Consider the following 22,339-nt stretch of genomic DNA (forward strand, 5'->3'; position numbering starts at 1 on the left):
AACCTTCTGGGAAGAGAAAAACTCTTTTGTCTAGCACTGGAGACTTGGCAGCTGGCTTATCAGCAAAGGATCGGCTTGGTGACTCGTCCTGCTCAGTGGTTATCCCTTAGGAGAAATCATATGACGAGTGGGGGGGACACTGGACCGAGGTGCTTGCAGCTGCCGAGATCAGCTCTTTAGCAGCCGCTGTTGCTCCCAGCAGTGAGAGACGAATGCTAAGCAGGCTGGCGGACTGCCTTCACCAGAGCTGGGAATAGGAGAAGAAGCAGGGCTAGACTGGCAAGGAAAGGCAAATTTTGGGAAGAGTGCCCAGAGGGGCGTGGGATATGTCTGCTCCAACCCTGTGCTCAGCTGTGTTGTCACAGGGTTCCCTCTTTAGGGAGAATTATTTCTGCTGAGATGAATTTAAGCATCACTATAGGTCACAGCAAAGGTAAACTTTGCAAACAGGCTGTGGGGGGTCCTGGAGCTGGAGGGTGATGGAAGGGGTATATGAAGTCCTGGCTAGGGAGTAGGGTCTCACTGCTAGTCTGCCCTGATGTTGACTCTGAGGGTTGCTTAGGCTGAGCCTGGCTTTTCATACAACAGTTTGGGCTTTGCACCAGGTAAAACAGTAAAGCATTGACACACTCTCCCACAGCATCCTCACAGCTAAACTGAGATAGTGTGGTCTGGATGATCAGGTAGTGAGGTGGATGTGAACTGGTTGAAGGAAAGAAGTCAGAGAGTTGTGGTCATTGGCACGGAGTCTAGTTGGGGGCCTGTATCTAGTGGAGTCCCTCAGGGGTCAGTAATGGGACCAGTAACATTCAATATATTCATCAACAACCTGGATGAGGGCACAGCAACGACCTGGATGAGGGCACAGAGAGCGCTGTCAGCAAGTTTGCTGATGACACAAAACTGGGTGGAGTGGCTGACACACCTGAAGGCTGTGCTGCCATTCAGGGGGACTTACACCAGCTGGAGAGTTGGACATTGAGAAACTGAATGAAATACAACAAGGGCAAGTGCAGAGTCTTGCACCTTGGAAAGAACAACCCCATGGGGTCTGACCTGCTGGAGAGCAGTGAAGGGGAAAAGGACCTGGGGGTCCTAGTGGATAGAAGGTTGACCATGAGCCAGTAATGTGTTCTTGTGGCCAAGAAGGCCAATGCCATTCTGGGTGTATTAGAAGGGCTGTGGTGAGAAGGTCGAGAGACCTCCTCCCCACTACTCTGCCCTGGTGAGGCCACATCTGGAATACTGTATCCAGTTCTGGGCCCTTCAGTTCAGGAAGGACAGGGAACTGCTTGAAGGAGTCCAGCACAGAGTCACAAAGATGATTAAGGGAGTGGAACATCTTCCTTATGAGGAGAGACTGAGGGAGCTGGGGCTCTTTAGTTTGGAGAAGACTGAGGGGTGACCTCATTAATATTTATAAATATATGAAGGGTGAGTATCAAGAGGACCCAAGCTCATCTCTGTGATGTCCAATGACAGGACAAGGAGCAATGGGGGCAAGCAGGAGGATAGCAGGTTCCATGTGAATGTAAGGAAAAACTCTCACTGTGAGAGTGACAAAGCACTGGAACAGGCTGCCCAGAGAGATTGTAGAGTCTCCTTCTCTGGAGACATTTAAAACTCACATGAATACTTTCCTGTGTGACCTCCTCTAGGTGATCATAGAATCATAGAATCAGTCAGGGTTAGAAGGGACCACAAGGATCATCTAGTTCCAACCCCCCTGCCATGGGCAGGGACACCTCACACTAGATCAGGCTGGCCAGAGCCTCATCCAGCCTGAACTTAAACACCTCCAGGGATGGGGCCTCAACCACCTCCCTGGACAACCCATTCCAGGCTCTCACCACTCTCATGGGGAAGAACTTCTTCCTCACGTCCAGTCTGAATCTCCCCACTTCCAGCTTTATTCCATTCCCCCTAGTCCTGTCACTACCTGATATCCTAAAAAGTTCTTCCCCAGCTTTCTTGTAGGCCCCCTTCAGATACTGGAAGGCCACAAGAAGGTCTCCTCAGAGCCTTCTCTTCTCCAGACTGAACAGCCCCAACTCTTTCAGTCTGTCCTCATAGGAGAGGTGCTCCAGCCCTCTGATCATCCTGGTGGCCTTTCTCTGGACACGGTCCACCATGTCCATATCCCTCTTGTAATAGGGGCTCCAGAACTGGACACAGTACTCCAGGTGGGATCTCACCAGAGCTGAGTAGAGGGGGAGAATCACCTCCCTTGACCTGCTGGCCACACTTCTCCTGAAGCAGCCCAGGATCTGGTTGGCTTTCTGGGCTGCAAGTGCACACTGCTGGCTCATGTTGAGCTTCTCATCCCCCAGCACCCCCAAGTCCCTCTCCTCAGGGCTGCTTTCCAGCCAGTCCCTGCCCAGCCTGGATTTGTGCTTGGGATTGCCCCAACCCAGATGCAGGACCTTGCACTTGGTCTCGTTGAACCTCATGAGGTTGGCTTGTGCCCACCTCTCCAGCCTGTCAAGGTCCCTCTGGATGCCATCCCTTCCCTCCAGCATGTCTGCTGCACCACACAGCTTGGTGTCATCAGCAAACTTGCTGAGGGTGCACTCAATGCCACTGTCCATGGCACCAACAAAGATGTTGAACAAGACTGGTCCCAGGACTGATCCCTGAGGGACTCTGCTTGTCACTGGCCTCCACTGGGACATGGAGCCATTGACAGCCACTCTTTGGGTGAGGCCATCAAGCCAGTTCTTTATCCATCTCGTGGTCCACCCATCAAACCCATGTGTCACCAGTTGGAGACCAGGATGTGGTGTGGGACAGTGTCGAAGGCTTTGTTCAGGTCCAGGTAAATGACATCAGTTGCTCTCCCCTCATCTATTAGTGTTGTGACCTTGTCATAGAAGGCCACCAGGTTTGTCAGGCAGGATTGGCCCTTGGTGAAGCCATGCTGACTGTACCAAATCACCTCTTCACTATTCTTCTGTCTCAGTAGTGCCTCCAGGAGAATGTGCTCCATAATCTTACCAGGCAGAGAGTTGAGACTGACTGGCCTGTAGTTCCCTGGTTCTTCCTTCTTCCCCTTTTTGAAAATGGGAGTAATGTTTCCCCTTTTCCAGTCAGTGGGGACTTCCCCAGACTGCCAGGACTTTTGGAATATAGTAGAGAGGGGTTTAGCAACCTCACCAGCCAGTTCTCTCAGTACCTGTGGCTGTATCCTGTCGGGTCCCATGGACTTGAACACTTTCAGGTTCTTCAGATGGTCACGAACCTGATCTTCACTTATGATGGGCAGTTCTTCCTTCTGGTTCTTGCCATTAGCTTCCATGACTATTCCAGGAGTGTGGCTGGAGACCTTTGCAGTGAAGACTGAGGTAAAGAAGTCATTGAGAACCTCAGCCTTTTCCACGTCACTTGTGACCATTTCACCTGTTTCCTTTCTGAGGGAGCCCACACCTTCCCTAGCTCTGTAGGGCAGTTGGACTAGACAATCTTTTGATCCTTTTGATCCAACCCCTTATATTCTGTCATTCTGTGAAAACCACACACCCCTCCTCAAGAGACACTAGCAAAGGCTGCCAGTGGAGCATCAGCAGAGGATACAGCGTTGTAGTTATTGAGATACTCCCATTCAGCCACGTCCTCTCTACACTAGTCTGTCCCATGTGTTTGTTGGGGTTATGCTCACTCAGATATATCATTAAGTTTTTTTTTTTTTGGTTTTTTTTTTTTTTTTGCATAAAACCACATAAAAATTATGTCTTCACTATTGCTTTTGGGGTCCAGTTCTGGTGCCAATATCACATCTCCCAGTTCTGCCCATGAGACCAGGAATCACTTGGAGAGCTGGGAGATGCTTCATTTAGTGACCAAGATGTCCACTTAAATCAGTACAGTGTTGGCATCCATGCAAGGGCATAGACTTACATCAGAGCCTTGCAAAGGTGCAATTCCCTCTGTGACCAGCTCTGGAATAAAGGCTCTCAGCCTTTCTTCTCTCAGAGTGAGGATCTGACTTCAAACAGAGCCAGCTTCTTCCCAGGTTGATGCAGATATGGCACAGCCATACAGACAAACGAAAGTGAAGGCTTGGGTATGTTCTTGTCCTGGCAAGGTTTCTCCAGCCTGGCTGTGGCACTGTGCTCAAGAAAAATCACAGAAGTGGTTTCTTTGGGATTACTGGTTTATTTTGCTCATGGGAATGTATTGGGTTGCACTTAATACCAGACATTTCTAATTTAAAAAGCATGGCTGGTGTTGAAAATGCAAACACTATCCACTGTGTCACTGAGCAAGTGTGTCTCTCCTGCAGGAGAAGGAGGAGAAGGGGTAGAGATGCCCTTCTATTGGATGGAGAGCATCATAGTGAATATTGTGGTGAAAAGGTCACTTTGCTTTTCTCTGTGGATTCTGTTATTATGTCCAGTTCTGCTCCCCTTGGTTCAAGAAGGACAGGGAACTGCTTGAATGAGTCCAGCACAGAGACACAAAGATGATTAAGGGAGTGGAATATCTCCCTTGTGAGGAGAGACTGAGAGAGCTGGAGCTCTTTAACTTGGAGAAGCAGAGATTGAGGGGTGACTTCATTAATGTTTATAAATAGGTAAAGGGTGAGGGCCAAGAGGATGGAGTCAGGCTCTTCTCAGTGATGCCCAATGACAGGACAAGTGGCAATGGATGGAAGTTGAGGCATAGGAAGTTCCATGGAAACATGAGGAAAAAAATTTTCACTGTGAGGGTGATGGCACAGTGGAAAAGGCAGCTCAGGAGGGTTGTGGAGTCTCCCTCTTTGGAGACATTCAAAACCCACCTGGATGCATTCCTGTGTGACCCACTTTAGGTGATCCTGCTCTGGCAGGGCAGGGAGTGGACTGGATGATCTTTCGAGGTCCCTTCCAATCCCTAACATTATGTGTGTGTAACATTCCGTGGTTGTTGGTATCAAACATTTAGGAAGATAACCTCAGTAAAGATCCTGTATCTCCAAGAAAGGATGGCCGAGAAGTGGAGCTGGTTGGGAATAAAGAAGCATCTCCAAAGATGCCTGGGTTAGTTACTCACAGCCTTACTCCCATGTAAGCAACAGGCTGATTCTCTCAGGAGCCCAGAGCAGATGCCCTCAGCCTGCCTGAGGGCCTGTCCTCCCACTGTGGGTGCATCAGGGCCAAAAAAAAGCCCACAGGGGCAAGGTGCAAGATAAACTGCCCAGATCCCTCACCCTGGCAGGCAGTTGCCTGAGATGACAGTACACTTTTTTTCTCCCCCTTTGCTGTGCTCCCATTTCCCCCCAGCTTGCTCACACAATTGCAGCTGCAACACATGGTATTTTTTTTTTCCCTGTGCCTGGGCTTATCTCATTGCTCTCTGCTCTACTTGCCTCTTCTTCATCAAGAGAGGGTACCTCAAAAACTCCATAGAACTCCTTACAAGCACTGATCCTGATGCAGTAGGGTCTGATGGTCTTGATGATGCTCAGGAGATGAACGATGATAGGTCACCCTGCAGTTCTGGGATAATACTCCCTGCGTTTCATCCAGGGTCACTGGATCAGCAGATGGAGCTCCTTCCCAAAGATGCAAGCAGAGTAGCTCAGTGTGCAGTGGAATGCTGCCGCCACTGCTTGGAGCTTGGAGTAGCATATGGACTCTGTGTACAGGCTCAGGAATCAGAGACCTGAAATGGGGAAAAAGTTGCTTTTGCAGGTTTTTTTTTCTGCTGACTTGAAAAGGAGTTGGTTCACGTAAGAGGACAGCACTGAGTTTTCACTGCCTGCTCTTACAGCAAATAGAACTGAAAGACCTGGGCACTAATCATAAAATCATAGAATAGCTTGAGTTGGAAGGGACCTTAGAGATCATCTAGTTCCAATCCTCCTGCCACTGGTAGACACACATCTCAATAGAGCAGGTTGCTTAAAGCCTCATCCAGCCTGGCTTAAACACTTGCAGGAATGAGGAATCCACAACTTTTCTGGGAACCCCTTTCCAGTGTCTTGCAACCCTCATAGTAAAGAACTTTTTCCTAATGTCCAATCTAAATCTACCCTGCTTTAGTTTAAAACCTTTGCCCTTTGTCCTGTCACCACATGACCTTATAAAAAGTCTTTCTCCAGCTTTCCTGTATCTCTGCTTCAGATGCTGGGAGGCTGCTCTAAGGTCTCCCTAGAGCCTTTTCTTCTCCAGGCTGAATAGACCCAACTCCCTCAGTGTGCTCTTGTAGCAGATGTGCTCCTCTGATTATCTTTGTGGTCCTCCTCTGGACCCTCCCTCCAGCAGATTCATGCCCTTCTTGTGCTGGGGGCTCCAGAGCTGGATAGAGTACTCAAGGTGGGGTCTCACAAGAGCAGAGCAGAATTGCAGAATCACCTCCCTTGACCTGCTGGATGTACCTCTTTTGATACAGCTCGGGATATGGTTGGGTTTTGGGGCTGCCAGAGCACATTGCCAGCTCCACTTTATTTACGGTAGGGAGGGACTGGGATCCTCTGGATAAGAAAACCCCCAGGTAATATTATTGCTCTAGAACTGAGCTGGATTTGCCTGGCTCCAAGGGTCTTACAGCACTGTCAAGTCTGTGTGGGGTTACCAGCTTTGCAGCAGCACTGTATAGACACAAGACAGCACAATCTGTGCAGTCACTGTGATTACAAGATGAGCTAAAAATCCTTCAGGCATCAGGAGCTGCAGGGAGCAGTGCAGAGACTCCCAGATCAACTTGGCTCCCAGAAATAAGTGTGCTCAGAGCAGTCGGGTGAGCATGAGCTGGCACAACTCTCTCTGTGCTGCTGGTGCATCTCTCTAAAATACAGCCACAGGCCTCCTGTCAGGCCAGATTCTGCTGCTGACGTGTTTAGTATGAAGCAAACTGTTGTTTCAGCCTAAGGACCCTGGGCAAGATCAAGATCCCCACTGTCCAAGGGTCAAGTCCGTGAGGCCAGCCATGATTGTTGCCCTGTCTGGAACTCTCAGGAATTGCTCAAAGCCCAGAGCTGGGGTGAGGGACATGTGCAGCACTGTGGCTAATATCCTTCCTTCTTCAAGACATGTGTGAGCCTTTCTTCCAGGAGGAGAGGGATCTTGCACCACTTTACAGGAGGGATTCTGTCTGTGTCCCTTCTCAGCCACCTCTTCAGGTAGTTCCAGCTGCTTCCTAATCACTGGGTGCTTCTGATAGGCATGGACTTTGGTGCCCCTAGCATCACATTTGCTGCAGAGGTTTCTTGGCAATGTCACTTCACTCTGCATCCATCCCCCAGCCACTTACCCCTTGTGTTAAGCTTTGTTGGCTTTGTAGGTAATCTGTTTCAGCTCATGTGATAAGGTTGGCTCTCCCTTGCTCCCCTTCCTTGTCTGTGGCGATAGCAGATACCTCTTCTTCATGTCGTCTAGAAACTTAGGAAAAAATGGGCCCTTTTAGGAATAAATTCCCCACACAATGCCTTTGTGTGCCAGGCTGCAATGGGAAATGAGAGCTGATGGGAGATGCTTTCTGCTTTTTATGTGTTTTCTGTCAAAAAGGTTCTATTTGAAACAGTCTGAAAGGGCTCAGTAAATGATTAATAAGTTCTTGCAGAGTTTAACAGGGAATAGTTTGTTTATGAGCATGACTTACAGCTACCAGTGTCTCTGCTAGAACATGTTGTGTACTCTCTCTATGAGCGCCTGACAGCAACTCTGAAGTGTTTGACAACCTGTTACAAAAGGAACCTCTATATAGAAAGCTATTGCTCTGTTTAAATACAGAATTGCTTCCTGATGGGTTGTTTGAAGAGTGATGCTCTCCTCCTGCCAGAAGGCATGTAAATGCATGGAGAGAAAAGCCTGGGGATTCAGGAATCATAGCTAGGACTTGAACAAAGGCCTGGCAAACCTTGCCATATGAGCCAAAAGATCAGGGGGTTGCTGGGAAAAGATTTGATGTGGCGTAAGCTCTGAGGGTAGGTGCACAAAGGGGTTTAGGTGCATATCTGCCCTTTGAGCTTGCTGACATGCATTTCACTACTTGAAATCCTTACCGAGCTCCTGTTTAAGAGGCTCTAAAGTCCTAGCTCATTTTCTTCATGCCACGGTGCATGCTGGATATGTCAATGTTTTAATCTGTGCGTGCCTAGATCCTCAACATGAGGAAACCCAGATCCTTTCAGGGGATTGATTGGTTGAGGCCCATATAAGATTAGCCCAAATACAACAAAACAGTGCCTGTGTCCCCAGTGCATATGGTTTTCAGGGTGCTATAGGAGTATTTGAATAGACTGGCTAAATGTTCATGGTGAAAGGATGGCATAATCCCATGAACAGAGCAAGAAAAATGCTGGATCTGAGGTCTGAGTCACCTAGAAGGACTCTGTCTCATCACCCCTGGGCAGCACTCAAGCTGGCAGATAGGCCAGCAGATGTTTAATGGCTTTCACGAGATACAAACCTTGAAAGGCACGAACGAGCCTGTCAGGATCTATTCTAGGAATCCCAATTTTATCTTGCTCTGACTCCAGGTGTGCCAGCTTTTCCAACTGATCACTCACATCTCACCTCTCCTCTGTGATGAGCCTGGCTGAGGTACCAACACAGCATCCAAGCACATCATAGGAGGGAGAAGAAACCCAAAAGGCCCTGGTGACGGGATAGCCTGGGCCAGGAGCCCTGACTCCCCTGTATACTGTCTTTCTGCTCCTGATCTTCCAGCCTTAGGGAAATCAATGGATTTAAAGCAATTATCTGGGAGAGAATTCATTGCACAGAAGGCTGGTAAAACTCCACCCTTTTTTTTTTTTTTTTTGGGGGGGGGGTCGGGGGTGTTTGTTGGAGGAAGGGTTTGAGTCTCTGTGTTTGGAGTTTTTTTAACCTCTTTTTTTAATTAAAAAAAAATCATAATTCCTGGAAAACTTATTTCACTCTGCTTTTAACTTCCTTGTTATTTAATGTTGTAAAATGGTGGAGCTCTTGTTAAAGGAGAGTCTGGTCTCCAGGCTGGCTGGGAAGGCAAGAGGAGGAAGGAAGGGGAGGAGAAAAGCTCCAAGGGCAGCACACGAAAACATCTTCAAAGTGAAAAAGTTGCTTTGCAAAAACACCAGGGCTTCTCTGGAAACCACCCAAGCTAGAGCTGCAAAGCCATGGAAGAAGCCAGGCCAGCACTGAGGAGGCTGTCAGTTCTGAGCACTTTGGTGCTGGCAGAGCTCCCTGAGTATGTGTGTAAACCAACCTGCTCCCTAAATACACTCCTGCCCTGGATCACCTTCTCTTTGGGGCAGCAGCAACCTTCTTTTATCCTCCACCCCATCCAGAGGTGGCCCAGGAACATTTTTATTCACAATGGCTTTTTTTTTTTTTTCTCAGCAAAACCTCACTCACTCCAAGAACACATTACAAAAGCAAACTGAGCAGTTCGTTTGGGTGGCTGGGAGGCTGCTGTGGTTGATCCTGAACATGTTGACCTCTGGCACTTTTTAACAGCTCCCTGGACAGCTTATCATCTCTATATACTTAGATACTGTTTGTCATGGTGGTGCAGGTGAATACACCTGGCATGTGCAGCTGCTGGGCATGGCTTAGCTACACAAGCTGGCTTGTTTTCCTCCTCTTCATTCAGGATGCTCTGGCAAATTTTCATCCTGTCAGCTATACTGAGAGCATAAACATTAAGTTATCTGCCTCAGTTTCTGCAATATGTTGGGTTTTTCTGGCAGTGGGTGCTCTTTCAGATGCTGCAAGCTGCACTACACCAGCTGCCTTGGTGACACTTGATGCAGCTAGGATATGTGTAACTTTCTTGAGCAGTTCTCAGCAAAACAAGGTTTTAATGTAGTCCTGGTCTTGACACAACTTCAGTTTTACACCCCCGTTCTCAAACTCTGTGCCCAAATATCTTTCATCTCTATTTCAGTGTACCTTCTTGCCTGGCATAAGCCTGGAAGTTACAGGAACTGGATTATGATAAAAAATGGAGATGCATAGAAATACAAAGTTTTTCCTCTGCAAGGGAAGGAGGGGCTGCTCTGTGGTGATGGCTTTGGGACAGGCAGCTGAAGCAGTGTGCCCAGCTTTGCCAGATCAGTGCAGTGCTGGCCATAAAATGTGTGCAGCCCACAGCCGCACACAGCTCAGGGAAGGAGCAAAGTACAGAGAGATAAAAAAATCACTCACTGATTGCATCCCTGAGGGGTGGTGGGGAATGGCAGCAAGAGGCTGGGCATTTCAGTGCACTATTTTTCTGCCTCAGTCTGATGTGGAGAAGTTGTGGGCACGCAGGGAAATCCAGCAAGACACATAACTAAAGATAGATCAGCTTGTGATGTCTAGCTTTTATGCTCAGGTACCAGTCCCTTTCCCTGGCCCCATTCTCCTCTAGGCTCTGTCTTAATTTCATCCCTTTGCCCTTGCTCTGCAGGACGCAGTGAGATCGCAGCCAAGGGAGGGTCATGGGAATCCTGGCACTGCCCCAGTCCAGAAAGTTCAGCCTGGCTGCCAATGAGCAGCTTGCTGTCACAGAGAGCAAAGCAAGCCAGAGCTGCAGGGCCATGGAGGCTGTCAGGTTGCAGACAGGGGGAGAGGAGCTACAGCCTCGATCAAGATTTATTTTTTTGTGTTTATAACCCTGTATTTCATGAAATTACAATGCAGGTATGACTGGCTGGCTTTGGAAAGAAGACCACAAACATCTTCACACAAAATTTCGAATTTTCTCTCTGACAACTGGAAGAAAAAAGAAATCAATCACAAATTTTCTAATCAGTTGTTGACACTGCAGAGGCATCATGGACATTACCCACTGCACAAGAAAACGTGGAAATGCTCAAAAGAGAGATACCAGAGAAACACTTTTGCCTGAAAATATCAGGCTGGTGAAGCAGAAGCCCTCCAAGGAGCTGAGGCCCATGCTTGGGGCAATCTTGCTGGGCCTCACCCTGTTCATTGCAGCAGTGGTGGCCTGGTGCTACTACACGGTGTCCCTGCGGAAGGCAGAGCGGCTCAAGACAGAGCTGATGGACCTGCGGGCAGATGGCTTTGTCATCAGGAACCAGCCCGGGGAGGTGGTCTTCCGGCTGGCCTTCCGCTCAGGCAGCCTCAACCTGGAGTCCTGCTCCAAGGAGGGTGAGATTTTGAGCTGCACGCGGTCCAGCAGGGGCCCGCTCAACTTCTTCATCCAGACAGTGAAGCCCAAGGACACGGTGATGTGCTACCGTGTGCGCTGGGAGGAGCTGGCGGACGGCCCGGCGGTGGAGCACACGATGTTTTGGGAGGACGCCCACTGGTACGGGGGCTCAGAGATGAGCACCCAGCACTGGCCCATCCGCCTGGCCGGCTACCAGGAGCCCATGCCCTACGTCACGAGTGATGTCTACTCTTTCCGCGACAGCTTTGGGGGCATCCTTGAGCGCTACTGGCTCTCCTCCAAGGCAGCAGCCATCAAGATCAACGACTCTGTGCCCTTCCACCTGGGCTTCAACGCCATTGAGCGTGCCCTCTTCTTCCAGGCCCGCTACAAGGACTCGCCATACAAGCCCCCGCCAGGGCAGCCACCATTCCCCGAGCTCAGCTACCGAGTCTGTGTGGGCTCTGACGTCACTTCCATCCACAAGTACATGGTGCGCAGGTACTTCAACAAGCCCTCCAAGATCCCTGCTGAGAATGCCTTCCGATACCCCATTTGGTCCACCTGGGCTCTCTACAAAAAAGATATCGACCAAGATAAACTTCTGCATTTTGCAGGAAACATCCAAAAGTACCGATTTAACTGCAGCCACATTGAAATTGACGACATGTACACACAAGCCTATGGAGACTTTGACTTTGACCCTGTGAAGTTCCCCAATGTGACAGAGATGTTTGCTAAACTGAGGGAAGATGGATTTAAGGTCACCTTGTGGATTCATCCCTTTATACACACAGAGTCCTCCAATTTTGGGGTGGGAATTGAGCGACAGCTGTTCATTAAGGAGCCATCGGGACGGCTGCCAGCCATGGTGGAATGGTGGAATGGCATTGGGGCCATCCTGGACTTCACCAACCCAGCAGCCCGTGACTGGTTCCAGAGCCACCTGCGCCAGCTCCAACACAAATATGGAATCTCATCCTTCAAGTTTGATGCGGGCGAGACCAGCTACCTGCCCAAGCAGTTCAGCACCTTCCGCCCACTCTCAGACCCCAGCATCTGGTCACGGCGCTACACGGAGATGGCAATCCCCTTCTATGAGCTGGCCGAGGTGCGGGTTGGCTACCAGTCACAGAATATCTCCTGCTTCTTCCGCATCATTGACCGTGACTCTGTCTGGGGCTATGAGCTGGGCCTCAAGTCCCTCATCCCCACAGTACTCACCATCAGTATGCTGGGATACCCATTCATACTGCCAGATATGATTGGAGGAAACTTCCTCCCCAACAAGACAGATGGTGCGGTGGAGATCCCTGACCGGGAGCTGTACGTGCGGTGGCTGGAGCTGTCAGCCTTCATGCCCTCCATGCAGTTCTCTATTCCGCCCTGGCTCTATGACAAAGAAGTGGTGGAGATTGCGCAGAAGTTCACAGAGCTCCATGAATCACTGGTGGCCCCGCTGCTGCTGGAGCTGGCTGGAGAGGTCACCGACACAGGCGATCCCATCATCCGTCCCATCTGGTGGATATCACCCCGTGACGAGGCTGCTCACAGGATTGACTCCCAGTTCCTCATTGGGGACACCCTCATGGTGGCACCCGTCCTGGAGATGGGCAAGCAGGAGCGTGACGTCTACCTGCCAGCGGGCAAGTGGCGCAGCTACAAGGGGGAATTGTTTGAGAAGACCCCGGTGCTGCTCACAGACTATCCTGTCGACCTGGATGAAGTTGCCTATTTCCTCTGGGTTTCCTAAGGGGCTGTGCAGCAGTTTCAGGGATTAACAAACAATGTACTTTAATGACTTGAGAATTTTAATAGCATGGAATTAAAAGAAAACTCTGTGACCTCTGTTTTTTGTGGCAAGTGCTGTAGCATAATTTACTGGAAAATATTGGGTTGCTGTCTTTTTATTGCAATATGACAAATGCAGTGTTTAGAAACATTGCCTCTGCTCCTAACCTCTTCCCAGCAAGAAAACCCAGGCACACCACTTCTTATTCCATGAAATTATGTAAACTGCTTTGTCACTCTGTTTCACAGCTCATCCTTTGAGACAGTCACAATTTAGTTTACTTAGTCAAGGATGCAGTTGAAGCAGAGTATCTAGTTTACTTAGTCAAGGATGCAGTTGAAGCAGAGTATCTTTCTTACAAAGAGTAGTCTTTGGTTATTCTGAAGAAGGCACTGAATTTTCATTCTGCACATAAGAAGGTTGCTGGCACAGGAGTTTGTTCTCCCATACCATTAGTTGTGTTGACAGAGATCCCTGTCCATGAGTCAGCATCCTTCTGCATATGGAGGTGACTTCTGGTTGAAGGGGTCTCAGCAACACCTGCAGGCGTGAAGTGGGCAGGTTGTCTCTGAAATGCTCTCCACTCTTGATCCAGTATTCCCTGTTTTAAAGCAAAGTAAGTTTAAAGGTGATATGACTGAGCAATTTAGGAGAGTCCTGGGGTCTCTGGGCTACAATGCCCTTTCCCAAAGCAAGAGACTGATTAATTTCTTGACCCCAGTGTACTGCTAGTAGACGCCTGGGAGGTAAAGCTGTGCATGACCCCAAGGCAGGTGAAAGCTCCTTTCTGTAGGGGTTTGTGACAGAGCTGGTCCGTATAAAAAGTAAACATGGGATGCAGAACACTGCTTTCACTTTAGAGCTGCTTTGATGCCCAGGTGAACCCCCACTACTCATCAGTGGATCCATTATGCCACAAGGTCACTTCATGGCCACAATGCCACAAGAGCAGTGCCAAGCCAGAACATCTTCCAGATACCCCTGAAAGCAGCTTCAGTGGCAAGGCAAAAGGGAAAGCAATGCTCAGCCTGGCAGTGTTGAGGGTTAACAGACTGTTTCTGAGTCCTTATCAAGGGCTTTCTCACACTCCAGGAGCCTTTCTGAATGCTTTCTCTCTCAGCTGGTGCTTTGAATCCCCGAGGGGTTCTTGACACTTGGATCTGGGCAACTAGAGGGTGCCAGAGGGTCCTAGCAGAATTTTTCTGGTTGCTGCTGCAGCAAGAAAAAAAACTTTCTGAAAAGCTGATACCCATGGTGCTGGGTAGAGGTGGGAGAGCCAGGCTCTAGTGCCTTAATGCCACATGCCTGTAAATCCATGTGCTCTGTGTGCACACACATGGATCTGCTGCCTGCCTGCATCACAGGCTGGGTGAAAAAAAAAAAGAGCATCACCAAGACTTCATGCAGCCTCTGGGGATAATACAAACTGCCTGGTACCACTTGTCTGCAAAAAATCTCTCTCTCAAATACTCATCCCTTTCCAGTGTTTCCTTTAGTGCCTTTCCATGCTGCCCAGATGAGCTGCAGAGAGACACAGGTGACTGGTGTCAGAGGCCTCTGACGAGCAGGTGGCACCACCGCCACCTCTCTGCACCCCACCCTTGTGCTGGTGCTGCATGCTGCCAGAGGGTCATCTTGACTGCCTCACTAAGCTTCAGTCCTGATTTTTGCACTCCCACTGCCAAGGAAGGGCTGGCACTATTGCACAGATGGCGCTGGTGACGTAGGACTCTCTCAGTTCTATTGCTCACCCCAAGCTTCCTGTTTTTTTTGTTTGTTGGTTGGTTGGTGTGGTGTGGGTTTGTTGTTTTTTTTTTGTGAGAGGAGTTTATTGCCCTTAATCTTTGATGATAGGTGCAGCCCTACTGGCAAAAAAGAAACATAAGTTCATGTTTTCCTTTGCTCAGCCTCTGGGATTTTGCATCAGCCCAGACCATCTTTATGGCTCTCCCAGTGTGAGGCTGCATTTTTCCTGAGACTGCCAATTTGTTCATGTGTCCAAAAGGATTCTGCTGCTGTCATCATACCCTTTCTCCAAGGACCTCCATAGTCTTGGACTCCATAATCTTAAAAACAACCTATCTGCCAGTTGTTTTTAAACTGCTTTTAATGAAATCTGTGAATCTGGGCAGGGAGGGATGAGCTCGTGGCCAGGATCTCACGGGACTGCAGCCGCTGTTCTGCTGTCACCCATACACACCTCATTCAGATAAATTAGGCTTTTGTTTCTTGCCCAGCTGGGATTTGGACTTTGCCATTAACACTCCTCCCTGTGCTGTACTCTGCCACGAAGCTAGAACCCAGCATAGAGCACACCCCACTTGCTGTCCTATGCCCCCAGTGAGCCTCACATACTCTCCTTTCACACAGCACCAGCTTTTGAGAGGCAAACAAAACACACCAATTCTGGGGAGGGCTTCTGCATTATGCAGGTTTGCCAACCTGCCCCCACATCTTCAGTTTTAAACCCTGATGTGGGCATCAGCCAAATGTATGGATGTCACTCACACCCAAGGGAGAAGGCAAAGAAAAAGCACTGGGAAAATACCCTTTATTGTAAAAGGAGCAAACTGAAGATCCATTCATTCCTCAAGCCAGGCCACATGTGTTGGGCATTGCCAGTGATGCCCAAGTGGTAAAAGGCAGGTTGTGGTTTGTACAGTAACAACAGAAAAGCTGGGGAAAAAATTGGGCAAAGGAGGTCGGTGTTCGGTAAAGCAGCCTCCTACAGGAGTTTCATATGCTCCATTTCTGGCACTCCCATAGCCACAAACATCTACTGCATACCCATCCTGGCTGTCAAGACCATTTGGAAAGAAGGACCCCAGGGGCAGTGGAGTCAGCCAGAGCCCACACATACCTTCTGGAGTGCCCAAGGGAAGCCAAGAGTAGGCTCCTCTTCTTCAGGGCCCAAAGCACAGGTTCTCTGAGAGCTGCACAGACCACAAAACTCCCGAAGTCAGTGTCAATGGGCTCTTTTTGGGTGGATGTCAGTGGAAACAGGGCTGTGACAGTCGGGTCCCCAACTGCAGAGGTGGGCACAGCATGGCCGTTTACCTGGACACAGCATTTTCCAGGACAGCCCTAAGGCACAGCTATTGCCTTTGCTGTTGGGGCCTAAGAAAGGGAAATCCATGATGCAGATCATCCTCTTCACACCTGCCTATTACTGAAAGCAGCTCTTCACAGAAGGACTTGGGGGTACTGGCAGATGAAAAGCTGTACATAAGCCAGCAATGTGTGCTTACAGCCCAGAAAGCCAACCATAGCCTCAGCTGCAGCAAAAGAAGAGTGGCCAAGAAGTCAAGAGAGGCGATACTGCCACTCATCTGGTGAGACCTCACCTGGTGAGACCTCACCTGGAGTACTGTGTTCAGCTCCGGCGTTCTCAGCACAGGAAAGACATGGGCCTGTTGCAGTGGGTCCAGAGAGTGACTCATAGAAATGATCCAAGAGCTGGAACACCTCTCCTGTGAGGACAGGCTAAGAGTGTTGGGGCTGTTCAGCTCAGAAAAGAGAAGGCTCCAGGGAGACATTATCACAGCCTTCCAGTGCTAAAAGGGGCCTATAATCAAGAGGGGGACAATCTCTTCAGCCTGGCTTGCAGGACAAGGTGTAATGGTTTTAAACTCAGTGAGAGTAGATTTAGACTAGATTTTTTTACACATTTTTACCATGAGGATGGTGAAACTCTGGCACAGGTTGCCTGGATATGTGGTAGATGCCCCATCCCTGGAAACATTCCAGGTCAGGTTGAATGAGGCCCTGAGCAACCTGATCTTGTTGAAGACGTCCCTGTTCACTGCAAGGGGGAGTGGACAAGATGGGTTTCAAAGGTCCCTTACAACCCAAAATATTCTGTGATTCTATGATCCCTGTGTCCTGTCACCACTGCAAACACATGAGTAGGGTGGCTGCCAGCTCCTCACTTTAAAACATACGTGAAAGCTTCAGGCTGCAAGCTTAATAAACCAACAACTTCAGTTCCGATTTCAGTGAAGTCTAGGGTGAAAAAGCCCCAAATTTGACTCAACCACCAGCCCCACATACTTTGTACAGATAGACAAACTTCCATTTGTTTTCTGAAGTTTTATAGCAATCAAGGCAATTCATGTTACAGTTCTGTCTTCATAACAAGAATTAGAAAAGTGGTTAAAAACAACCCCCCTGGCATTACAGTCTGATGTAGGATGGCATGTGCAAACACAAGCACCCAGACACCCCAATACAACAGTGCAAGCTTCAAAACTCAGTAACACAGGAAACACACAGTCTGCTGTAGGCAGGGGTGGGAAAGGCTGAATCCAGCTCCCAAACCTGTTTTAGGGCTCTTCCTTGGCTAAGTTGAATGAAACCCTGCTTTAACCAGTGACCCATTGTGTAAATCAGACAAAGCTCTCTGGTAGCAGTTCCCAAGGTGCCTGTGCACAGCATGATTGTGGCCTGTGAGCTCCTAGAGTCCTGCAGTGCTACAGCATAGTGTTAGGAACAGTGGTTTCGGTAAAAACTTGGATAGAAAGGACACCTAGAAACCTGTGAGACAGCTTGAGGCAACACTGCTGATCCTGTCCCCAGTGTCTTGCTGTCATTGCTTGCTGTCATGGGACTCACAGAGAGCAACTCATATGCATCTGCTCTTCAGCATTACCCTTTATGTCCTTCCAACACTTTACCTTTCTCCTAATTGGAGCATGCTGAATAGCCATGGCCACTTGATGCAGTAACTATAGCATTTAGAAAAATAAGGGAACTCTATATTCTTACCCATTTATTCATGTAGTTAAATAAAAATTTAAACTTTGGAATAGTTTCTGTTGAGGGGAAAGGAAGAAGGTGTGTTTAATGGAGAACATCCTCCATGACCTTCCTGGCAGTGCCTGAATCCACTGCAAGGACATTGAAGGCACTCATCCAGCTGCTCCCATCATTTTAATAATGAAGACTTCCTTTCTCTTTACGTAGCCTCACCCCTGACTAGTGAGGGGTGTGGTAACTGGCACAGCAGAGACAGCTGAGGAGAAAACACACATCATCTCCTGGTTCTGCTGGGATCCTTCCCATGAGGTCCTGTGTCAATGATCCCACTTCACCAGCAGCTGAGATGTCCAGTAACATCTTTACTTCTCTACAATGAGGGTGGTGAGACACCGGCACAAATTGCCCAGGGAGGTTTTGGACGCCCTCTCCCTGGAAGGTGTTCAAGGCCTTGAGCAACCTGGTCTAGTGGGAGGTATACCTGCCCATGGCAGGGGGGTTGGGAACTAGGTGATCTTTAAGGTTCCTTCCAACCTAAACTGTTCTATGAATCTGTGAAATCTCCCCCACCCAGTGACTCCCATGATGAGGGGACAAGTATTTCATAGAATCATAGAATCACAGAATGGTCCAGGCCAGAAGGGACCTCCAAAGGTCATCTAGTTTGACCTTCCCAAAGTCAGCAGGGACACCCCCAACTAGATCAGGTTGCCCAGCGCCTTGATGCACCTCACCTTGAACATCTCCAGGGAAGGGGCAGAGAGCAAACCCGAGTCCTTTATAGTTAAAACCCGCAAGAAACAGGTTTTGAGACACAGTTGTGCTCTAGCTGGGCAGGGACTTATGGGGCTTCTCTGAGTGTCATATTGAGGCTGAAACACCAAATTATGCTGGGCAGATTTAGACCTCAGGTGATGCTCCAAAGAGTCCAGAAAAATGGACTTCCTCACTTCCTTCCTAACTACAAAAGCACCTCATATTCTGCCCAAAAAGCCTAAAATCCTGCTCCTCAGGTTTACCGCATCTCCTTTTCTGCCTCCTGCAAAGCCCCGTGGCAGGAGATAGGCTTTAAGAAAGATCCTCACTGGTATTCAACCCTATTCAAATCATAGCACCATCTCCCCTAGATCCATGCTCAGCCAGAAACAATCTCAAGAGAAACTCTGCAGATGCTGAGCTCTCCTTGGCTGGCTGTATCCTGGGCAGGGTGCCCCAAACCTTCTCACTCAAGGCAGTTCAATTCCGCAGAGACTAATTAAAAATTCAGGGGCAGAAACATGTTCCCAACCAAGGGCACAGCCAGGAATGTCCTGTCCTGGGGAGGAAGGCTGCCAGACTTCAATCCTGTTTGAAACAGAGATTGCCCGTGTCTCTCTGTAAATACACCTTCCAGTACAAAACCACACAGCAAAGGTGGGAAAGAGGTATCTCTGCAGCTGCATCCCAACTGCTAGGCACTTGGGATGCAAGACTACATCACCCTGTGTGCCCTTTAGAAGCCTCTGATAGCAACCCTATGTCCAGCACCACAAATGCTGCCTGAGAAAGGCTCCCGATTCGTCCTCAAGGAAAGCTGCTTCAGAAAAACCCTCAATAAACTCCTCACCTCTAACTGCAACCTGAGACAGAGATAAGTTTAATTTCACAGCAGATGAGAACATTTACACAGGTGCAGTGACAACACCCAGATCCATCAGTGCAGGTTTTCCACCCACCGCTAGGCCAGACAGCAGCAGAAGTCACTGTCAATCCAAGACAGATGCCACTACCCAGAACCCACTATTCCTGGGGGGAATGCCACCCATACTTTGAGAATGGCTCTGCTTCAGGTAGTCCTTTTGCCAGCAGCAAACCTGAAAGCTCCTCTGTTTTTAAAAAATGAAAACTGATGGTATCAGCAAGATATTCACGTAAGAAAGCAGGGCTGTGAATGATTTAAAACAGGCTAATGGGGCATACTGCTATGGAGGGAAGCTGCTCTAGGAAAGGCAATGTTGACTCCCAAGGCAAAACACCCAGGCAAGTATCTTGCAGCAGATGTTGAATAGGTGAGGAGGTGGGATGCAGCTGCCCCAGTGATATGCAGCCCATACAGATAAAATATCTGGACATCATTCAAGTAACCTGGCTGTCTGTTACCCAGGAAAGCAGGAATATGGAGCAACTGCGAGTCCCAGTGCCAGGTTACACCAGATGGGGAAAAAACCTCCTATGTAACTATCTATCCATCCATCCATCTATCTGTTTTTAGCTCTTAAAAACATTGTCTGAAATTTATTTGCCATACTATAACTTACAGCAGGCTGTGTTGTAGCAACCGTCCCACATCAGATGCCCTCATGCCCAGCACTGGGTGCTGTCATAAGACCAAAAATAATCCCACTAATCAACCTCCACTTCTTGAAATCCTTGAGAACGGAAAGGTATTGGGTTTACTGTGTCTACAGACAGACTGACAACTCCTTCTGGACCTCCACTGAGAAAATTTTGCCAACCACAACTCAACTGCTATCTCCCACCTGTCCCAAATTAAAAAAGATGACCTGCACTTCAAATAAAAAAAATTACCCCAAAAGAGACTGAAATCTATTTAACTCCCTTCATTATCCCCAGTTTGAAATGAAATGTGCAATTAGAATTATTATTTGTTATAAAGTTCTAAGTAAGGCATGGTTATTCCAAAGCAGATGGAGAAGCCCCTTAGGAAACCCAGAGGAAATAGGCAACTTCATCCAGGTCGACAGGATAGTCTGTGAGCAGCACCGGGGTCTTCTCAAACAATTCCCCCTTGTAGCTGCGCCACTTGCCCGCTGGCAGGTAGACGTCACGCTCCTGCTTGCCCATCTCCAGGACGGGTGCCACCATGAGGGTGTCCCCAATGAGGAACTGGGAGTCAATCCTGTGAGCAGCCTCGTCACGGGGTGATATCCACCAGATGGGACGGATGATGGGATCGCCTGTGTCGGTGACCTCTCCAGCCAGCTCCAGCAGCAGCGGGGCCACCAGTGATTCATGGAGCTCTGTGAACTTCTGCGCAATCTCCACCACTTCTTTGTCATAGAGCCAGGGCGGAATAGAGAACTGCATGGAGGGCATGAAGGCTGACAGCTCCAGCCACCGCACGTACAGCTCCCGGTCAGGGATCTCCACCGCACCATCTGTCTTGTTGGGGAAAAAATTCCCCCCAATCATGTCAGCAGATATGAATGGGTATCCCAGCATACTGATGGTGAGTACTGTGGGGATGAGGGACTTGAGGCCCAGCTCATAGCCCCAGACAGAGTCACGGTCAATGATGCGGAAGAAGCAGGAGATATTCTGTGACTGGTAGCCAACCCGCACCTCGGCCAGCTCATAGAAGGGGATTGCCATCTCCGTGTAGCGTCGTGACCAGATGCTGGGGTCTGAGAGTGGGCGGAAGGTGCTGAACTGCTTGGGCAGGTAGCTGGTCTCGCCCGCATCAAACTTGAAGGATGAGATTCCATATTTGTGTCGGAGCTGGCGCAGGTGGCTCTGGAACCAGTCACGGGCTGCTGGGTTGGTGAAGTCCAGGATGGCCCCAATGCCATTCCACCATTCCACCATGGCTGGCAGCCGTCCCGATGGCTCCTTAATGAACAGCTGTCGCTCAATTCCCACCCCAAAATTGGAGGAATTGTAGTTTATGAAAGGGTGAGTCCATAGGGTGACCTTAAATCCATCTTCCCTCAGTTTTGCAAACATCTCTGTCACATTGGGGAACTTCACAGGGTCAAAGTCAAAGTCTCCATAGGCTTGTGTGTACATGTCGTCAATTTCAATGTGGCTGCAGTTAAATCGGTATTTCTTGATCTTTTCAGCAAATCTCAAGAGTTTATCCTGGTCGATATCATTCTTGTAGAGAGCCCAGGTGGACCAAATGGGGTATCGGAAGGCATTCTCAGCAGGGATCTTGGAGGGCTTATTGAAGTACCTGCGCACCATGTACTTGTGGATGGAAGTGACGTCAGAGCCCACACAGACTCGGTAGCTGAGCTCGGGGAACGGTGGCTGCCCTGGCGGGGGCTTGTATGGCGAGTCCTTGTAGCGGGCCTGGAAGAAGAGGGCACGCTCAGTGGCGTTGAAGCCCAGGTGGAAGGGCACAGAGTCGTTGATCTTGATGGCTGCTGCCTTGGAGGAGAGCCAGTAGCGCTCAAGGATGCCCCCAAAGCTGTCGCGGAAAGAGTAGACATCACTCGTGACGTAGGGCATGGGCTCCTGGTAGCCGGCCAGGCGGATGGGCCAGTGCTGGGTGCTCATCTCTGAGCCCCCGTACCAGTGGGCGTCCTCCCAAAACATCGTGTGCTCCACCGCCGGGCCGTCCGCCAGCTCCTCCCAGCGCACACGGTAGCACATCACCGTGTCCTTGGGCTTCACTGTCTGGATGAAGAAGTTGAGCGGGCCCCTGCTGGACCGCGTGCAGCTCAAAATCTCACCCTCCTTGGAGCAGGACTCCAGGTTGAGGCTGCCTGAGCGGAAGGCCAGCCGGAAGACCACCTCCCCGGGCTGGTTCCTGATGACAAAGCCATCTGCCCGCAGGTCCATCAGCTCTGTCTTGAGCCGCTCTGCCTTCCGCAGGGACACCGTGTAGTAGCACCAGGCCACCACTGCTGCAATGAACAGGGTGAGGCCCAGCAAGATTGCCCCAAGCATGGGCCTCAGCTCCTTGGAGGGCTTCTGCTTCACTGGTGTGAAGTTCTCAGGAAGGAAGGTGTACAT

The 22,339-nt window shown here is 49.4% G+C and overlaps 2 protein-coding genes across 2 annotated transcripts; one reads left to right on the top strand and one right to left on the bottom strand.

Moving 5' to 3' along the window:
* Positions 1-10,717: 10,717 nt before the first annotated feature.
* On the top strand, positions 10,718-12,808 carry LOC128979765 (myogenesis-regulating glycosidase-like). The gene has a single exon (XM_054398127.1). It carries the CDS (start codon positions 10,718-10,720, stop codon positions 12,806-12,808), a length of 2,091 nt encoding a protein of 696 aa, XP_054254102.1.
* Positions 12,809-20,202: 7,394 nt separating this feature from the next.
* On the bottom strand, positions 20,203-22,339 carry LOC128979743 (myogenesis-regulating glycosidase-like). The gene has a single exon (XM_054398100.1). The coding sequence runs from the start codon at positions 22,337-22,339 to the stop codon at positions 20,303-20,305; it is 2,037 nt and encodes a 678-aa protein (XP_054254075.1). The 3' UTR covers positions 20,203-20,302.

The sequence above is a fragment of the Indicator indicator genome, chromosome Z (assembly GCF_027791375.1).
Source record: "Indicator indicator isolate 239-I01 chromosome Z, UM_Iind_1.1, whole genome shotgun sequence".
Taxonomy (NCBI): Eukaryota; Metazoa; Chordata; class Aves; order Piciformes; family Indicatoridae; genus Indicator; species Indicator indicator.